Source organism: Ochotona curzoniae, unplaced genomic scaffold, assembly GCF_017591425.1.
Source record: "Ochotona curzoniae isolate NIBS_2020 unplaced genomic scaffold, NIBS_Ocur_1.0 contig_4105, whole genome shotgun sequence".
Taxonomy (NCBI): domain Eukaryota; kingdom Metazoa; phylum Chordata; class Mammalia; order Lagomorpha; family Ochotonidae; genus Ochotona; species Ochotona curzoniae.
The window spans coordinates 9,127,120-9,147,284 of record NW_024466129.1 but is presented as its reverse complement, the minus strand read 5'-3'; the positions used below and the strand labels follow the sequence as shown (position 1 = coordinate 9,147,284).

General features: G+C 46.7%; 1 protein-coding gene across 5 annotated transcripts in view; it reads left to right on the top strand.

The window, feature by feature from the left end:
- The window catches only part of DNAJB6 (DnaJ heat shock protein family (Hsp40) member B6), a 59,000-nt gene that overhangs the window by 12,767 nt on the left and 26,068 nt on the right, over positions 1-20,165 (top strand). For 4 of the 5 annotated variants that reach the window (XM_040984365.1, XM_040984364.1, XM_040984363.1 and 1 more), the window contains exons 2-5: positions 2,935-3,025; positions 6,083-6,192; positions 7,969-8,028; positions 11,235-11,345. In XM_040984365.1, the coding sequence (XP_040840299.1) occupies positions 2,961-3,025; positions 6,083-6,192; positions 7,969-8,028; positions 11,235-11,345 (346 nt within the window). In that variant the 5' untranslated portion in view covers positions 2,935-2,960. Of the gene's footprint in view, positions 1-2,934; positions 3,026-6,082; positions 6,193-7,968; positions 8,029-11,234; positions 11,346-13,799; positions 13,905-14,859; positions 15,320-20,165 lie in introns of those variants that run through there. The other variant, XM_040984366.1, reaches the window with a different exon arrangement.

The window sequence follows — 20,165 nt, the reverse complement described above, 5'->3', positions numbered from 1 at the left end:
TGTGGGCTTTACCTGGCTGCCTTCAAAATTACCACCCTTTCGCCCTGCCTGATAACAAGGACCCGAGGAGTGGATACTGCCCGAGCCTCGTCACTGTCATGTTAAGAATCAGTGACAGCATCACCTGAAGTTTGTCTTGGCTATTGGCCTTTTGCTCAAATTTGTGCTCAGTTTTCCGTGTCTGCATTTATCTGGAAGCTTTTCCTCAGGCTGTGTGAGTAGTGTTACTGTTTTGGTCATTAACAAGCAGGTTTTTCTCTCTCCCCTTTCCATTTCTTTTATCTATCTTGATTATTTTTAAAGGCCATCTGCTTTTAAGACAAGTCGCATCTGCTAGTTCACTTCCCGAGTTCCTGGAATAGTAGGGGAGAGCCGGACTCAAGACAGGAGCTAGAACTTCAGTTAGGGTCTCCCACAAGGCGTCACCTGGTGCCTCCAGGAATCTCCTAGCAGGACGCTGGACTCAGGAGCAAGCCAGCACAGTAACCCAGGGGCCCTGCTGGGGACAGGGAGCCCTCGCGGCATGGCAGCTGCCAGACCAAGGGTTCACCCCGTCTTGATTCCCTGTAAGAACTTTATTACACATACTCTTTCAGGTCTCTGTTAGGTTCTTGGAAGTTGGATGTTTTGTCCTCTTGGATGCTTTTCTTACATTTAGAATGGTTTCCTTTTTTTCAGGGATTGTGCCTTTTGTGGAATCTTATTGTTGTATTATACAGATTCCCTTATTTTTCCAGGATAGTGTTTGATGGTAGCTTTTTTACGTTGTCATAGTTTTTGAAGGTAATGGATAAGATTTTGTGTATGTTGTGTTATGGCTTTGTACTCTCTGGGACTACATCTCCCATATTACAAAGAAGTGTGTGTGTGTGTGTTTTGATATAAACATTTCAAAGTTAGGGAGACACAGAGCCTGGGCCCCAGTCAATCATGTTCCCCCCCATTGTCTTTTCCCGTCCTTTTTCTTTCTTTCTTTTTTTTTTTTAAGATTTATTTCCGTTGGAAAGGCGGATATACAGAGAGGAAGCTCCTCCGTCCGGTGGTTCACTCCCCAAGTGACCACAACCGCCAGTGCTGTGCCGATCTGGAGCCAGGAGCCAGGAACCTCCTCCAGGACTCCCACGCAGGGCGCAGGGTCCCAAAGTCTTGGGCCGTCCTTGACTGCTTTCCCAGGCCACAGGCAGGGAGCTAGATGGAAAGTGGAACTGCTGGGATTAGAACCGGTGCCCATATGGGATCCCAGCGCGTTCAAGGCGAGGACTTTACCACTAGGTCACGCCGCTGGGCCCTTAAATTTTGTTTTTAATGATGTTTACACAGTTGATTTGTGTGGGAAGGGTCAAGGACTGGGGGAAAGCAGGTGAGACCACTATTTCCACACCTTCCTTATTCACGTATTTGGGTGGAGGGAGGATCCACAATGCAGCAGGCAATGTTAATAGAATTTTCATTCACTGTCCATTCACAGCTAGGCTGTGCCAGGCTGAAGCCAGGAGCCTGAGACTTCTGGGTCTCTCACATACGAGGGTCCAAGTTACGTGGGTCATCTGCTGCTTTCCCAGGCACGTTAGGAGGGGGCTGGATTGGGAGTAGAAGAGCTGGGATCCCAGTTGGTGCCTGTGTGGGATGCCAGCATTGTAGGTGGAGATGTAATCCAGCTTTGCCACGAAGCTGTGACCAAAAAGACTTCCATCTGTTGGTTCATTCCCCAAATGACCAAAAAAGCCAGGAACTTAGGAACTCCATCTTTGTGTCTCGTGGGTGACGGGAGCTCAAGTTAGGTGAAGCAGCACGTATTGCTTCCCAGGCACATTAACAGGAAAAGTGAAGGAGCTGGAAGTGGAACTTGGCATTCCCATGTGGAATGCTGGCTCTCCCGGCAGTGCCTAGTAGGCTGCTTCAAGACCCCCACAACTAGCTGATCACATTAGAAGGAATTTAATAGGGAAATATCTTTGAAACAGCAGCTTGCAGGGCAGAGCATCGCGACCCATCATTTGTATGCCGTAGGAGTGTTGGTTTGAATCCCAACAAGAATTGTTTCTGATCTAGCTTCCTGTTTATGTGTGGAAAATGGGCCTACTTGAATGGGATATTCAGATGGACTTTTGGGCCTCTTGGTTTTGTTTTGGCCATTAGCAAATAGAAGCTTTTTGTCTCTCTCAGTAACTCAAAATTTTTTCCTTTTTTAAAAATGTATAGTTTATTTTTGTAGGACCGGAAGTTCCTGTTGCAGTTTTGGAGCAGGCAAAGCGGATTTGCATTGTTGTACATGATTAAATAAGACATACCGGTGGAGCTCACAGTGACCTCTGCGGAAGGGATGCTCTGCCTTCCACCTCTGGTTCTTGGATGTAGGCAGTGTTTGCATGTGTGGGAGGGCTGAAGCTTTAACCTGTTGAGGCCATGGAATGGAGGAATGGGTTTCTTTGTTGGAGTCTTGTGCATGCGTGGTCTTCATGCTAGGGACAGTGTGTTCATGTTGGGATCCTCGGTCTGGCCTCAAGCCTGGAACAGGAGTAAATTGAAAGCAGAAACACTCTTTTGAGCACAGCCCAGGTCTGGGAGAACAAGACCCAGTGAGCCTGTCAGTTGGAGGTCAAGTGGCCACCTGTGTCTGCTGCAGAGCTGAGTCACCTGTTCGTTTTTTTAGTCGACGCTATTATTAGGTTATTTCAGAGTCTTTTTTTTCCCCCCCTTCTAAATCTAGAAGAAGGATCTTAAAGGATGAGCCTTGGATCAGACAAAGCCGTGGCAGCAGGGCAGGCTGTGGTTAGTGACAGGCCTTGGGAGATGGCCTAGATGGCCTGTGGGCCTCCAGAGCCTGAGCCGATGCCTTGTTTTCCTTCTCAGCTGCTTTCCCTTCCCTTCTCCTTCCCCCAGCTTTCTGCAACTTTGATTGACTTGTTACTGACCAGAGATTTTCAATTGCAGGATTAGTTGCAGCAACGTGTTAAAACATGGTGGATTATTATGAAGTTCTAGGCGTGCAAAAACATGCCTCACCCGAGGATATTAAAAAAGCGTAAGTTATTTTATTTTTGAGATATTTTATCTGCATTATTGTACATTGATGAATGGTGTTACAACTTTGCTTACTAAAATGGCTCTTGGTGTGGGATGCTGCCTTTGAATGTCAAACAGTGCTCTTTGTCTTCTCATATTTAGGCCTAGTATTTATTTACTTGTTGGTTCATTCCTTAGCTTACTCAGGTACTGTGCTTTGCGATAGTGAATCCCGTATCTGCTCAAAGCAGACTAAAACAAAGTACTTGGAATATGAAATATTCCCAAAGAGCTACTTGCAGTACAGTTGGTTTGGGGTTCTTTTTTGTTTTAAGATGTATTATTTTTATTGGAAAGTCAGATTTAACAGAAGAGAGAGGAAGATCCTTCTTGCGTTGAATCTACGTGATTATTAACTAGTGCAGATTCCTTCCATTAGTCTTTTTGATGTGATCTGTCGTTTTTGAGCATCTTCAACAGGATCTGTTTTATCACATGTTTAGGTCCACGGTACTATAAAAGCAAACTGTTAGAATCCATGTTTAATTAGGTTATAATAGTTAAGCCACAGCTTTTGTTCAGTGTCTCAAGTTAAGTTGAATACAATGTCCTTGCCTTGGTATGTTGCCAACTGCTGAAAAGACTGGTAAAGATTCTTGGTCTAGGCTTAAGTCTGTCCTCCTCTGCCAGTGCATTTTCTACTTGAAAGGATAGTGGGAGAGATGGATATCAAGAGATGAAAAAAAAATTTTTTTGAAAGATTTGTTTTTATTACACAGATACATATATATATATATAGAGAGAGAGAGAGAGAGAGCAGGAGAGACAGAGGAAGATCTTCTATCCGATGATTCACTCCCCAAGTGACCGTAAAGGTCGGTTCTGTGCCGATCTGAAGCCAGGAGCCAGGAACTTCTTCCAGGTCTCCCACGCAGGTACAGGGTCCCAAGACTTTGGGCCGTTCTTGACTGCTTTCCCAGGCCACAAGCAGGGAGCTGGATGGGAAGTGGAGCTGTCAGGATTAGAACCCACACCCATATGGGATGCCAGCGCGTTCAAGGCAAGGCCTTTAACCACTAGGCCACTGTGCCAGGTCCAAGAGATTTTTAAAAATTTAAAAAAAAAATTATTTGTTTTTATTGGAAAATCATAGGTGTAGGAGGAGAAAGACCCTCCATTCTGCTGGTTCATGCACCAGATGGCCACAACAGTTTCTGGAAGTGAGATGATCTGAAGGCAGGAGCTTCTTCCAGGTGTCCCATGTTGTTGCAGTGTCCCAAGCATCTGGGCCATCCACTCTCACCCATAAGCAGAAAACTGGATGGAAAGTGGAGCGGCCAGGAAATGAATGGACGCCCATTTGGGCACCTGGCCCGAGAAGGCTTCTGTCCTCTAGTTTGTGCGTCAGATGCCTGTAGCAGCTGGACCTGGGTCAGGTTTCCCACATGGATGCAGTGTCCCTAGCATGTGCAGCCATATTGCTAAGAAAAGCTGGATTGGAACCAGGGTAGCCTGCATTCTGAGGAGTGCTGTGAGTGTCCCCAGAGGCTAAATTTGCCATGCCACAGTGCCCATCCCTCACGTAAAATTCATTGTTGATTTGAAAGGCAATTTACTGAGAGACAGATCTTCCATCTGCTGGTTCACTCCCCAGATGTCCAAAATAAGTAGAGCTGGGCCAGGCCAAAGGCAGGTGCCAGGATCTTCTTTGGATTTCTCCCAGGTGGGTACAAGGGCCCAGGTACTTGGGCCATTCTCTGCTTCTTCCTTTGTATTCACAGGGAGCTGCATCAGAAGTGGAGAAGCTGGGAATTGAACTAATGTGTAATGGGATGCAGGAAACATGGTGTAGGAAGTGGCTTAATTTGCTACACCAGAGCAGTGGTATTTTCTTTCACCCTTCTTATTGCCACCTTTAGCATTTACCCTATTTATATTGTGTTGATTTTGTTTTTGGTATTTGAAAAAGCTTGTAGAAGGGACCTGCGTGGTTGCATGCTAATCCTCTGCCTGTGGCACTGGCCTTCCACATGAACACTGGTTCTAGTCCTGGCTGCTGACTTCTGAGCCCAATTCCTGCTCATGGTCTGAGAAAGCAGCACAGGTTGGCTCAAGGCCCTGGGGCCCTGCACTCATGAGAGACCCAGAAGAAGCCCTTGGTTTCCAACTTTAGACTGGCCCAGCTCAGTTATTTTGGACATTTGGGGAGTGAACCAGCAGATGAAAGATTTCTCCCTCTCTGTAATATTTATGAATAAAAAATAGATTTTTAATTAGTTTTTTAAAAGCGCATAGTTAACTGGGGCCTTGGAAGATGGCCTAGTGACTAAATATTTTACTTGCACATATTTGGATCCCATATGGACACCACGTAGTGTCCTAGCTGTTGTACTTCCCATCCAGCTCCCTCCATGCTTGTGGTCCGGGAAGGCAGAAGAGGGTGGCCCAAAGCCTTAGGACCCTGCCACCCACGTGGGAGACTTGGAAGCGGCTCATGGCTCCTGGCTTCAGATTGACCCAGCTATGTTTGTTGTGGTCACTTGGAGACTGAACCAGTGGATGGAAGATTTATATCTGCCTTAAAAAACAACCAGATGGTTATTAGGCTAATTAAAACCTTGAAACAGACTGTGAGTGTATTTGTAGAATTTTTGCAGAAGTCGTGTTTGAACCTTGAATCTGAACTAGAGGAGATGTTGCCCTTCTGTAGTTGCTGGTTTCCCTTGTCTGGCTGATGTGAATGGAGTGGCTTGGCTGAGGGAATCTGGAATCAACATTAATCAGCATCCCTTTTCTCCATCAACTTTTTATACTTGCTTAACTTAATCACCACAAATAAATGGACATTTTGATCATCAGATTCTCACATTTTCCTTTTTCTGGAGATGTTGTTACTTCTCTGTGAATTTAGAAGTTGTATAATTTATTCTGGTAGCAAGGGAGACGTTACAATTGAAATTGGAGTTTATCTCACTGGTTAGCAGCTTTGGAGCTATTTGCTTGATCATGGTTTGAAAATCCAGTTGATTTCTGAATTTCTGGTATGATTGAGAATTTTAATTTTTTTTCCCCCAAGATACCGGAAACTGGCACTGAGGTGGCACCCAGATAAAAATCCTGAGAATAAAGAAGAAGCAGAGAGGAAATTCAAACAAGTAGCTGAAGCCTATGAGGTGTTATCTGATGGTGAGTAATGCTGGCCTTCTGTGGCACTTTGGGGGATAGGTTAGAGTGGCCGCACAGGACGAGAAATTGGAGTGTTCCACAAGACCGATGTAATAGGATCACTCCCAGGTGAGTCTGGGAGCCACTGAGTTTTCATTTTTGTTAAAATGATTTCAGCTCATACAGTTAAGTATGAGTGCTGAAAGAGCATCTAAACTTCCAGCATTTTCTGCCAAGATGGCACTTGGACAATGGTTTGTGTACATACCTTCAGTCTGAAGAAGTAGTGTTGTAGGTCTCAGATCACTGTACGTTGTTACTTGGACCATCTGACGTCACCATTGCCCTGCTTGAAAATAGTGCCTTGTGAATGGGGTAAGCCTACTGTTTGAAAGGACTTCTTCAGTGGAGAAGGTAATTGAGCGCTGTAAGGCTTCGGATTTTTTTTTAGACTACTGTAGGTATCAAATGTTATTTGTTTTTAGATCTGTTGGCTTGGTTTCAGAAATAGGTGAAAAGTCAGAGAGCAGCTAGATGCAGATTATTAAGGTGCGTGGAACAGTGTCCGAGACTTCAGCTACCAGCAAGGCCTCGGTGTGCTGTAGAGTGCAAAAACCCAGGGGTGAGTAAAGGTGGAGACATTTAGCAAACTTAGGAGAGTGGATCAGTGACCACATAGGACCTAAGCGTGTCTACATCAGATCAAGTAGTAAGTCACTCTGCAAAGAGTTTCTTTTTTTAAAAAGATTTGTTTTTATTGGGAAGGCAGATAATACAGAAAGGGAGGAAGGAGAGACAGAGGAAGCTTTTCTGTACTCCCCAAGTGACCGCAATGTGCTGCGCTGATCTGAAGCCAGGAGCCAGGAACTTCCTCCAGGTCTCCCACATGGGTGCAGGATCCCGAGGCTTTGGGCTGTCCTCGACTGCTTTCCCAGGCCACAGGCAGGGAGCTGGATGGGAAGCAGGGCTGCTAGGATTAGAATCGGTGCCCATATGGGATCCTGGCGCATTCAAGGCAAGGGCTTTAACTGTTAGGCAACTGCACTGGGCCCTCAAAGAACCCACAGTAACCACCCTTCAGCTTCAACAGTTAGCAGCACATGACCAGTTTTGCTGTATTTGGTAATAAGTATACTTTTCTGTCTTTTTTTTTTTTTTTTAAAGGATCTTTTAAGACTTAGTTTTGTGGGAAGGCATATTTACAGCAAAAAGGAAAGAGAAAGATCGTTTATCCATTGGTTCATTCCTGAAGTGGCTGCAACAGATGGCTGGAGCTAAGCCCGCCAGAGGCTAGGAGCCAGTGCCACCAGGCACTCCAGCGTGGGTGCGGGAACCCACACTGCTGAGCTGTCCTCCATTGCTTTCCCAGGTCATTCTCAGAGCACTGAATTGGAAATATGGAGTGTGGCACTTATAAATGGAAAACTAGCCTATCTAGCTACCACATTGTCCCTGTTTACGTTTTATTTGAAAAACAGAGAGCGAGCGAGCGAGCCTGCTGGTTCACTCGCCGCATGTCCCAAGCCCTTGGGCCATCCTCGACTGTTTTCCCAGGCCACAAGCACGGAGCTTGATGGGAAGTTCAGCTGCTGGGATTAGAACCAGTGCCCATGTAGGATTCCAGTGCATTCAAGGCGAGGACTTTAGCCGCTAGGCCTCACCGCCGCGCCCCAAATCCTTAAAATTCTTATAACCGAACATTAAAAGCTGACTTATAACTTGGGAAATTCCTTACCTATTGAAATTCAAAGGTATGGAAAAATACTTGAGTTTAATGTCTCTCTCTACAACTTATAGCTAAAAAACGGGACATCTATGACAGATACGGCAAAGAAGGATTAAACGGTGGCGGAGGAGGTATGTATGTGATAGGTTTCTTTGATCTTTACAAAGAGCTGAATTTGTCTTGTTTTGGAATTGTGAATTTCTTAGTGCCTTGGTTAGAGTCTGTGATAGTAGCTAACATACATCCTCAGAAGTGGGCTGAAGTGGAGAGCAAGGAGAAATTGATTAAAAGTTAATATTTTATCCTATAAGTGCATGTGTATATGGCATGGATGTAATTTGTAATGTGTTTATACTATCAAGTCAGCACAAGAGTAACTTGTGCTGCAAAAAAAAACTAAAATAGGTTTACTTCAAGATGTCACCAGAGTTTGGTTTTGTTATGTGGTGAGCAGCTTGATTCATCACTTACAAAAATTAAAGCCCTGAAGCTATTCTTTTTTTTAATTTTTATTTTTTTTTATTATTGATTACATTGTATTATGTGACACAGTTTTATAGGTACTGGGGTTCCCCCCACCATTCCCCTAACCCTCCCCCCATGGTGAATTCCTCCACCTTGCTGCATAACCACAGTTCAAGTTCAGTTGAGATTCCTTCATTGCAAGCATATACCATGCATAGAGTCCAGCATCTTATTGTCCAGATAAGTTCAACAGCTTCTTGGGGAGACCTTCTCTGGTCCCTGTTCAGCTGGTGGTTGAAATTGCTGGGTTGATTCCGTCTTGAGCCTCGACTTCCACTGGAATCAATGGGTGTTGTAGTCCGTCCTGGTTCTGCTCGTCACGTACTCGGCCTTCACACCAATGGGAGCTGCAGCCTAGTGGGAGTGATCTCCAATAACCCCCTGCCCCCTGCCCCTGCCCTGATTTGCCGGCATGTGTAGCAGCTTAGTTCAGTCTGCCCCATATCCCATTGTGCTCTTGTAAATGTCGAAGGGTAATGGAGCTTAGTTCCATCCAGCCAGCTCAACTGTCCAGCCCTCACGGATGTTGTTGAGTGCCTCTGTCTAGCCAACCCAGCCCCTGTCCTAGTTGTTATTGTGCCCTCCCATGGGAGTGTTGACCCAAGAGGGGGAACCCACTATTTCCCTCCCAGGTCACGCTCACTCTCGGTTGTGCTCTGTCCAGGTGGCCCTGTGGTTAGACTTGACAGTAATGGTGCCTCGTGCCAGTTTCTGCTACGGCTAAGCCCCAACAGCTCTCACCCCCTCCCATTTTGTTAACGCTAGTGGGAATAGTGTGCCCATCCTGGCTCTTCCCTGATCTGGTCCATATGAGGCGCACAGGTGCTGCAGCCCTACTTAGTCTGGTCCCAGCTCATGTTCTCCAGTGGGTGTAGCTACCCAGCACGGGAACCACCCACTATTCCCCTGTTGGCTCTGCTTCCCCTTTCTGATTCTCACGTGTGTTGGTTGGGTGCTGTGGTCTCATCTGGCACAGGCAGGCTCACCTTGGTATTCTGTGTTGTATCCTGCTTTTGTCGCGACCGAACCTGGCTTGACCCACACTCTGCTCTGGCGTCGGATTTGCCAGTGAAGGACGCAAACTGACTCAGCCTGGTCCGCCCTCAACCCATGCCAAATGTATGCCAGTGGTGCACTTTTTCCGGGCTGTTTCCTTCCGTGCTTCTTGCTCTTATTTGAAGGATCCGTGTCCTGTCAGAGGAGTGGCTCAGACCCCTCCCTCAGAGCCCCTCCTGGTGCCAGGTTTCACGCTTACCACTGGGTCCGTGGGCCAGCACCACTCAGTTCATCTCTTGTCCTAGCAGGAGCAACAGCTTTTTTTTTTTTTAACTGGCCTTCAACTCATTCTGGTTCTTGCTGCTGGATGTACCACATATAGCACATACATGGCTCAGTAGGGGTTTAGACCTGGACTAGTCCGTCCCACATCTACACTGGTCCTCCAGAACACCAGAAGGTGTTACAGTCTGACCCGGCCCAGTGTGCCAAATCCCAGTCCACACTTGTACCAAGGAGGCTACAACGGTCCCGACCAGAACGCAGCCCCATTCCAGCGTGTGCGCCCCTTGGTGGGAACCTTCACCTACCCAAAGTCTCTCCCCAGCTCCCCATCCGGGCCTGATCACAGCCCATGCTAAGCATGCCAGTCGGTCACTCTGGCTCACACTCTGGCTCAGCACAGCCCATCGCCTGATTCAGTCCCTGCCCTAAACACTGTGGCTAAGCTCCTTGGTCTCACCCAGCTTAGACTGTCACCATCCCTTCTCCTAAGTCTCCAGTGGGGTTAGAATTTCTACAGGGTGTGGCCCAAATACCCCCCATACACTCCACCCCCAGATATGGTTCTTGAGTGTTAATGTCATGGCCCTGCCCACTGTGACCCGTCTGCTGATCCATCATCATGGCAGGTAATGGGGACATCCTGCTGGGCATGCCCGGAGTCTGAGCTTTTGAATGAACTGGTATTCGGTGCTCAGTATTGTTACGTAATTACAGCTGTCATTGGGAATCTTCAGAGTTGATTCATGGCTCCAAAGCACTGTGGGTTCAGCATGGAGCTACCTAAGCAGCTCATCAGAGAACCAAAATCCCAGAGTTCCCCTGCCGGGTGGCCAGCACACAGGGCCTGGCACCAAATGGCGCACTGGCCGCCTGGGAGCAGCTCACTATGTGCACATGGTGGCTGGCTCATATGAAGTAGGCATGAGGCGACTGTCTTGCCCGGTGGCCTCCACTACCAGGTGGCTCCTGAAGCTATTCTTAATTGTCATTAATGTGGATAGGTACAATGTGTAATATATGCTGTTGTAGATTTAGAGAGTGAGCAATACTTGATATTCATTTATTTGAAATTCAGAGCTAGAGGGAGAGACAGATCTTCCATCTGCTGGTTCACTGCCCTAGTGGCAGCAACAGCCTTGTCTGGGCCAGGCTCTCAAGGAGCAGGAAATACTTCTAGGTCTCCATGAGGGTGACAGGAACCCAAAGGCTTAGACCATTTTCCACTGCTTATCAGGCTGCAAGCAGAGCTGAATCAGAAGTAGAACAAGAGGACCTGGTGCACCTGTGGTTTGTTGGAGGCACAGCTATGGGTAATGCTGGCCCGGGAAGGAATCATTTCTGTGACTTTGGAGAATTGGTTTCTGCATACTCGGTTGTCAGTTCTAGGGTATGTGCATTTCTAAAGCTTGTGTTTTAGGTTTGACCATCTCAGATTTAGGAAAGGTTGCCATGATTTACATAATAATCTGCAAATAATGCCTGCCTAAAATGCCAAAATTTGTGAAGTAAGAGATATGCTGTGTTTCCGCAGGTGGAAGTCATTTTGACAGTCCCTTTGAATTTGGCTTTACATTCCGTAATCCAGAGGATGTCTTCAGGGACTTTTTTGGTGGAAGAGACCCATTTTCATTCGACTTTTTTGGTAAGTTAAATCACTTGAATCATAATTGATGAGACATAGTGTGTCTGTGTCCCAAATGGTGATTGACAACTGCTGTTTCTGTTTAGTTAACATTGTTATTATGTTATTTTGTTAATAAACTTTGTGTTGAAGCAACATAGGCACTGTAAAACCTCATTTTTGAAAGCCTTGGAACCTACAAAGGAACAATAATGAAGTGTTGGTACATTTTCTTTCTCTTTGCAAGGCCCCAAGTTCTTGCTTTTGCCCAGCTAAGGGTGCTGTCTTGGAAATGCTGTTTCATTCTTGCGCATTAATGATTTTTGTATTAATTTGCCATAGAATGTTGCCATCCATCATAGCTCTTCTTTTGAGAATGCATCTGATCTGTTCTTCTTGCATTTCTTTTCCTTCTAATGGTGTGTGGTGTCTATATTTACAGTTAGTGAAGAAAGGATCCCCCCCCTTAAGGCAAAGGCAGTAGAGGGTCAGGGGAGGAGCTTGTGTTGATGGAGGCAGAGCAGATTTCGTGCTGTTCAGCTGTTGAGAAAGTGGATTTTTCACTAACTGCATCTCTTACTCCTGATGCCTGCCCCTAGGCTTTCCCGTGGCTGTCAGTGTCAGGTCCCTTATTAGCTGCTGTCTGTGTGCGCTGACCTGTGAGAGCAGGACTGTATGTTTGCTTTGGCCAGTTTTGTCTGATTCATTGAGGGAGGAAAGATCCTGCATTTCTCTCCTTCATTGCCTGGTGCGTGGTGAAGAGACCGCACACCAGCAGCCGCTATGCAGAAGGAAGAACGAAGACGTGTGTCTGCAGTTAATACAGGGACACAAGTGGATCCTCTGCCTCGCATAGGCGTGAAGAGGAGTAGTTCGCTGCACTTGCCTGGTATGTAATCCTCCAGTTTGTTCCAAAGAGGAATTCCTATTTCATGGCATGGCTTGACTTGAAGAGAGTACTACACTTTGATGTGGCGTGTAACTGCAGCCAAGCAGGGGAATGTCCATGTTAAGAAGGGTGTAGGACTGTTGTCTTCTCATAGTTAAGAACAAGTTTCCTTTCATTACTGCTACCACAAATACAAGATAACTATCGACAAGGTTTCGTGTAAATAGTGCACATGGTAATGTACAAGTTCTGGATTCTGGACTATTTCAGATTTTCCATATGCAATAGTACATTTAAGTTTTCGTAATTAACTTTCATAGTTGAGGTTACTATTCTAAGAAAAAGTTAAATTAGATGATCTTTTGTGCCTTATAAGTTGCCTTTGCGTCTCATAATAAGCTTTGGCAAGGCAAGGCTTGAGTTGTTTTGGGGCTCTTTGCAGTGTTGGGGGTTCAATGGGTTTGGATGCTTTGGAATGTCTCAGTTAGTGGACAGGTGAAAAACGTCTGCCCTGTGCTGACTTGTGGTCTAAAGAAAACTGGAGGTGACAGGACGACTTGAGGCTGAGAGGCCAGACAGTTTAAAGCACATTTTGTATAGGCGGTTGTACATCTTTTTTCTTCTTTTTTAAACTGCTCTAATCTGCTAGTTCACTCCCTGAATGCATGAAGCTATAAGGTTGGGCCTGGTTCAAGCCAGGACTCACTTTATTGCTCTTACTTAATTTGAATTTCCCATGTGGGGAAGCTGGGATACAAGCAAATGAGCCAGTTTTATCTGGTTCCTGGGATGTGCATCAACAGGAAGCTGTAATCAGAAGTGCAGCTGGAAGAGACATTTGGGCTCTTTGATGTGGGGTGTAGGTGTTTCCCTCTGTGGCTTAGCCATGTGGAATGTCAGTTTTTTCTTAACATGGTGTTTAAAAAATGTAAGGGGCTGTAATCTCATAGTGAATTAATTGTAATTTTATATTTTTCTTGGGGTGCTGGGAGTGGGGGATGATGACAGTTTGTTATTACAATGATTTTCCTTGAGTGATTTCTTTTTTTAAAGTTTTTTTAATAAAGATTTATTTATTTTTATTACAAAGTCAGATATACAGAGAGGAGGAAAGACAGAGAGGAAGATCCTCCGTCCGATGATTCACTCCCCAAGTGGCCGCAACAGCCGATGCTATGCCGATCCGAAGCCAGGAGCCTCTTCCTGGTCTCCCACGTGGGTGCAGGGTCCCAAGGCTTTGGGCTGTCGTCGACTGCTTTCCCGGGCCACAGGCAGGGAGCTGGATGGGAAGTGGAGCTGCCGGGATTGGAACCTGCGCCCATATGGAATCCTGGGGTGTTCAAAGCAAGGACTTTAACCTCTAGGCCATGCCTCCGGGCCCCCTTGAGTGATTCTTAAAAGAGTAAAGCAGCTCTAGAGATTACAGTTAAATGTGAAGGAGCAAGTTTTTATTCTGTAGCGCAAGGATGAGTTAGTCTTATTGAAGTTAAATACTCCATTTTAGGCATAATTGCTCAAGTTTTACCAGTAGCATAGCCCATGTTTTTCATCATTAGTGTGGCAGTGATGCTTCTTCATTCTTGTAGGTGTTCTAGGTGACTTCCATTTTCAGGCTGTCAGGATTTGCACTCAGGAAAAGAAGTTGCTCCATGGCTACTACGTGTATGAAGTAACTGTACAGCCGGCTGGTGGTATGTTGAGTGGTAGAGCTGAGTGAATGCAGGACCTGGGAGGAGGGTCTGCTTTACTGATTGCAGTGGATGCTTAGCAACATCCAGTCCTCTTTCCTCCGCAATCACAATGTCCTTTTATTACAGCAAATTAGTTTTCTTAGTTTTTTGTTTTAATCCTAGTGTTGCCTTCCACAGACAGTTCATAATCAGCTGTGAAGTACTTCTGAGCTGCGCCTTGCAGTTGTCAGAGTGCAGAGCCTTATGTCCTATACGCTTCACGCTCTCCAGCCCAGGCTGTGGGCAGAACGGGCACTTCTGGGCCTGAGCACCAGGCTCTGCAGAGTTAGTGCGTAGTGGCCCGGGTGGTTGCTCACTGCAGTCTGCCCTGGTGGACCAGCTCAGCCTCCTCTACCACAGCAGCTCTCAGAAAGGCAGTAATGTAGATTTAAATCTGCACAGAATACTGACTCCAACATGTTGGAAAAAATGCAGAACATTGAGGCTAGCTGGCCATATTTAACTTCAGATGTGGAACGATGAAAAGCCTCCTATCAAAATGGAGTTTCTATCAAAATGGAAAAACTATCTGTGCCCAATCTGAACTAGGAAGTTTTGTAACTTTTAATCTTTGCTGAACACCATTTACTGAGTAAGATGGTGTTGTAAGAGATGAAAACGTTAATTACAGTGCCTTTTGAATCTGTTAGAGACAAATCTTCATTTTTATTGTTACTGGGGAAGGGCAAAAGTAAGCTTTACAGTTACTGCCAGAGAGCCCTTAATTTTAGCACCTAAGTAGTTTTTTCCTCCATGAAAGCCCATTTAATGTAGTGGTAGAAAATCATTTGGGTACATGGAACTATGTAAAGCAGACTTGGGGGGAAGTAAAATTGTATTGAGGGTCAAAATCAGCCCGGGTTTTCTGAGCACTGGTGTAAGTGTAATGTAGTGAGTCAGTCATTTTACTCTCCAGGGTTCGAGGAGATGGCCAGTGATGACCTGGAGCCTAGTGAAGAACTAGACCAGCCTGTTTATGAGGAGACAGTGGAAGACATCCCAAGTGAAGAGAACAGTGAGGTTTTGGATGTGGTAAGCAGCGAGGAACTGGATCTCTTTAGTGAAGATGAGCTGAGCGAAGGCTGTAGCCGGGACCAGGGAGAGCTGCTCAGTGAGGAACTGGAGCTCATATCCAGTGAGGACGAAGCCAGTCCCGGGGATGTGGACGAACTCAGCGAGGAGTGTGAGGAGCTGCTGAGTGAGGACGAGCACAGCGGGCCGGAGCTGGAGGCACTGCTGGTTGAACAATAAATTGTACATGGAACTACCCCAGTCTCCTTTGTGACAGCTTACATAAAGTTTGTCTAGAATAAAAGTTTATACTAGTGCCTTGAGAGTGTACCTGCTCGGAAACCTTAGCTGCCTTGGTGGTAGAACCCAAGGAATTAAAATCTGTGGGGATCCTTGAAGCATCGGACGACTTTGCACTGTTTGCAGACCTATAGGTAATGGCCTACGAATACCTGCTGTTTGAATTCTTCCAGCTTCCAAAAGATGCACCATAAGGGTTTTTGTTCTGTTTTTGAAAGATTTATTTCATTTGATTGAAAAGGCGTATCCACAGAGAAAAGGAAAGATCTTCCGCCTGTTGATTCTCTCCAAGTGGTCGGATAGCCAGGTGCATGGTCCCAGGCTTTGGGCTGTCCTGCACGGCATTTGTGGCCATAAGCGGGGAGCTGGGCAGGAAGTGGAGCATCTGGGACATAAACTGGCCCTTGTGGGAAATCGGTGCTTGCCAAGGGGGTGATTTACGCAGTTAAACTGTCACATCAGCATAGCACAAGTTTTGTAACATTGTGCTTTTTTTTTCCCAAAGATTTATTTGTTTTTTAACGGAAAGTCAGATATATAGAGAAAGGTCTTCTGTCTGCTGATTCAATCCCCAAATAGCTGCAGCTGCTGGAGTTGCACCAATCCGAAGGCAGGAACCAAGGAGCTTCTTCTGTGTCTCCCACATGGGGAGTCCTTGGGCCTCCTCGATTGCCTTCCCAGATCACCAGCAGGGAGCTGGATGGGAAGCAGTGCTGCTGGTATTAGAACCAGTGTCCGTATGGGATCCCAGCACTTGCATGGTGGGCACTTGAGCCACTAGGCTACTGCACTGGGTCCGTAACATTGTAGTTTGTAATGTGTTCAGTATTGCAAACTGAGTGATGCCAGAAATGTCTCACTAAACAATTGGTAAGTCCAAGACAAAGGTGTCATTTTGAAGGGAGAGTAAGTCCTAAGCCTGTTCGTTGTTGATCTCGGATGGTTTTTGGATTTAAGTGGCATTCTTCTTGTGACCCAGATTGTGTATCCTCTGCACTTAGTAAGTCTAAATATCTCCTTCTGATTAGCATATCGGTGGTTATTACTGGATTAGGGCCCACTGTAATGAGTCCATTTTAAGCATAATCGTTTCAAAAAAAAATTCCAAATTGACATACATAATCACTGGGAATTAAGACTCCAGTGTTGGAATATGGCACAATTCATCATGTAACATTTCTTGGCTAACAGTTTACCTTAGTTTTACATAGGTGCAGGGTCCCAAAGCTTTGGGCCGTCCTCGACTGCTTTCCCAGGTCACAGGCAGGGAGCTGGATGGGAAGCGGGCTGCCCGGATTAGAACTGGCGCCCATATGGGATCCCGGGCGTGCAAGGTGAGGACCTTAACCACTGCACCATCACGCTGGGCCCAGATTTGTATAATTTTATTGTAAAGGCAGACTTGCATCATGAAGGAGAGATAGGAAGGATCTTCCATTCGCTGGTTCACTCCCCAATTTGCCACAATGGCCAGAGCTGATCAGAAGCCAGAAGCCAGGAGCTTCTTCCAGGTCTCCCACACGAGTACAGGATCCTAAGGCCTTAGGCTGTCTTCCACTGTTTTCCCAGTCCACAAGCAGGGAACTGGAAGGGAAGTAGAGCAGCCAGGAGAAGAACCGGCTCTCATGTGGGACTTAAGCCACTTGTGCCTGGCTCTGGAATTGATTTGAAGTTCAGCATTTGTGTCCCCTTTCTGTTGTCCATTCTATCCTCAAGGGAGAGCGAATGGTCTTTCTTTTTTAAATTGAAAATTGAGAATACTTTTTTTTTTTTTAAGGATTTATTTGCAAGGTAGAGTGAGTTAAGGACAGGGATGAAAACAGACTACCAGAATGTCCAATTCTGAATTGCTGTCAATCTCAACACTCCAGTCACTATGAAATCTCTCCAGAATCAACTGGCTGGCATAGTTCACCTGAGAGTCTCCATTTGCCCAGATATTCACTACCAGTGCTTGGCTAGGGTAGCTGATTGATTGTTCTGTCTGGTACTTGGTGTCCTTTGCAGGCTCTAGTATACTGCCATATCCTCCATGTGCATCTGAATATGCTGTCCATGGCTCCGTCTAAGCCATTAATGAGGCCCGACTCTGACACTTGCACTGCATGGTCAGACCACGGAATCTGCAGTTCTCTCCGTGGTTGGGGTTTTGAGTCCAGAAGTTCAGTTGGTAGAGAATCTCCAAAGAAGCCTCACCTGAGGGCATCCCAGACCTGATTCTTGTGTGTACTTGACAGTACATACAGGTCTTGGCACAGTCCATTTCGCGAATCGGCCTACGCACACACTGGTGTATGCAATTGCTGGGTCAGTTCTGTGTCCAGCCCTGTCTGGCCTGATCTTGCCCACCAGATATTTGGCCTTCATGCAATTCAGTGGGGGCTGCATCCTGGTCGGAGTGACCCCACATAACCCCTGCTAGGCCCATCCCCTGTCCTGGTTCCTGCGCTTGCCAGTATGTACAGCAGACTGGTCTAGTCTGTCCCGTATCCCATTCAGCTCTCATGTGTTTGGATGGGCATTGAAGCCTCATTCATCCCAATCAGCCCCTCTATCCAGTCCACACTGGTGTCTGCGGGTACCACTATCTGTCTGTCCATGCCTGCCCCCAGTCCTGGCTCTTATGCTCACTAGTCGGAGTAACAACCCAAGAGGGAGGTTCCCACTGTTTGCTTGATGGGCCCACTCCTACTCCTGTGTGTTGAACTATCCAGGTGGTTCTGCTGTTTAGTCTGACAGAATTAGCTCCCATTGCCAGCATCTACTAGCTGATGCTGAGGCAAAGCCCAACCAACCCTCACCCACTCTGGCTTATGCATGCAGCAGAAGGTACAGATTGGCCCAGCTTGACTCTGCCCTGGTCCACCACACATGTAGGCCACCTAGTATTGTGTCACTGTCTGGGCTGGTCTGCCCCTATTCCAACTCACGCTCTCCAGTGGGGGTAGTGGCTCAGCAGGGTCCCCCACTCCCCGCAAAGACCCTATTGGTTTGCCTCCCTACCCCCTGGGTCTCACGTGTGCTGGTTTGCTGCTGCTTTGACCCAGTCTGGCATGATCCACCTAACCTTAGCATTTGCCAGTGGGTGCTGTAGCCTGGCTGGGCCCGGCCCCACCCCCATTTGCAGTGCACACTGGTGGGGGGTATAGCCTAGCCCAGCCCTGCCAGCCCCCAGTGCCAGCCCTAATGTGGACTGCCTGGTATTGTGGCTCTGACATGACCTATACCCCGTTGTAATTCTTTTATTTGCTAGCAAGTGATAATGAACTGGTCCAGCCTGTTCTTCCCCAGACCTGAGCCAAATGTATGCCAGTGGGTAGTGTAACCTGGCCTGGACTGTGTTGTTCCCTGACTGGTTCTTGCACTCACTTGCAGGGAATTTGCTCCGTCAGAGGAGTTGCTAAGCTGCTCCATCAGAACCTCTCCAAATGCTAGATCTCACACACACTGGTGTGTACATGTACCAGCCCTGCTTAGTCTACCTCCTATCGTAGCATGAACAGTGACCTTTGCTGACCAACCCTTACCCATTCCAGTTCTTGTTGGGTGCTAATGCACAGCTCGTGCTTGGCTCCACAGGGGCAGAGGCCTAGCCCAGTCTGTTTCATGAGCACCAATGCGGGCTGCAGTCTAGCCCAGCCTGGCTCATCCCAGACCCAGCCTACATTCATGCTGGTTAGTGTCTTGGCCCAGTCTAATGTGACCTGTTCCCTGTTCGTCACTCACTGTCAGGTGCTGGGGTCTGGCCCTGCCAGACAGGCTCCTAGCTTTTGTGTGGACTGGCGTGTGTTGGTCAGCAATGATCCATGGTAACAAGCCCAAGCCCAGCTCAGGTTTCCCAGATGAGATGTTGCATCGGTCTGACTCATAAAGTCTTCCAGGATCTTCTCTGCAATACACCAGGTCTCTGTTCCCTTGCTTACCTGTAAGTACAGTGGCCTTGTCATTGGGAGTCCCTCAGGAGTCATTCCTTACCTGAAAGATACTCCCACAGCAGTCCTCCCTACCCCGTATCCCCTTGCACCTTACCCTAATCAGTCCACAATCCCTGTGCTCAGCAGTGCATGGGTTCTTAAGCCCAGCCTTCCGAAGTCCCGTGGGTATTTGCTGGTCCAGAGGTCTGCCTGCCCAGCAGAGTCCCAACCTCCTGGCACATGTTCTGGCCTCGTGCCTTACCTCTCCACAGACCCAAGATCCAGGCCCATTGACGTTTTCACCAGGGCAGTGTGCTGACCTGGGGCTCTTCCTCTCCCCTCTTCTCACCCTGGATAAGCACTTGAGGAGATCCCCAGGTCCACTCCATCTACCTAGAGGTGAGCTCCTATGCCCCCACCTGCCCACCGGTGCAATGCCCCTAGCCCTCCCCCCAACCCACATCCATAGGCTTCCCAGTGAGTCACCACCCCTGGGCCCTGACTTCACTATTTCTTAAGGGATGACCTAACCACAACTAAGACTGAACTGATGGGGCTAATCTTACTTTAATTTTCAGAGTGTTGAGTATTTCTAGTTGTAATACAATGCCTATTTGTTAGTGTTTTCAATTATAATATCTTAAAATACAGTGGTATATTTGCTAGTTAATGTTTGTTTAGATTTGATTTTAGACCTTGAAAGATTTTTTTGTAAGACATTAAGTCGTAGAAAAATGACAGAAATTCCTAATCATTCTTGGTTAAGTTCTGTAACTTTAGTTTGGCCATTTGCTGTACTGTTCTTTTTTTATGCTTATCATTAATCACACTAAAACAATCTTTTTGTTTATTTTTCATTTGCTTTGGAGAAGGCTCTAACGTCTTGGAATACAACTTCCTGATTGTGAAAACATCGTTGAAACAGTGATGGCAAAAACTGTCTTAGCAAGAAGTTAATGAAAGTGCATTTTTAAAAAATGCACTAGAGTGTAGTAGT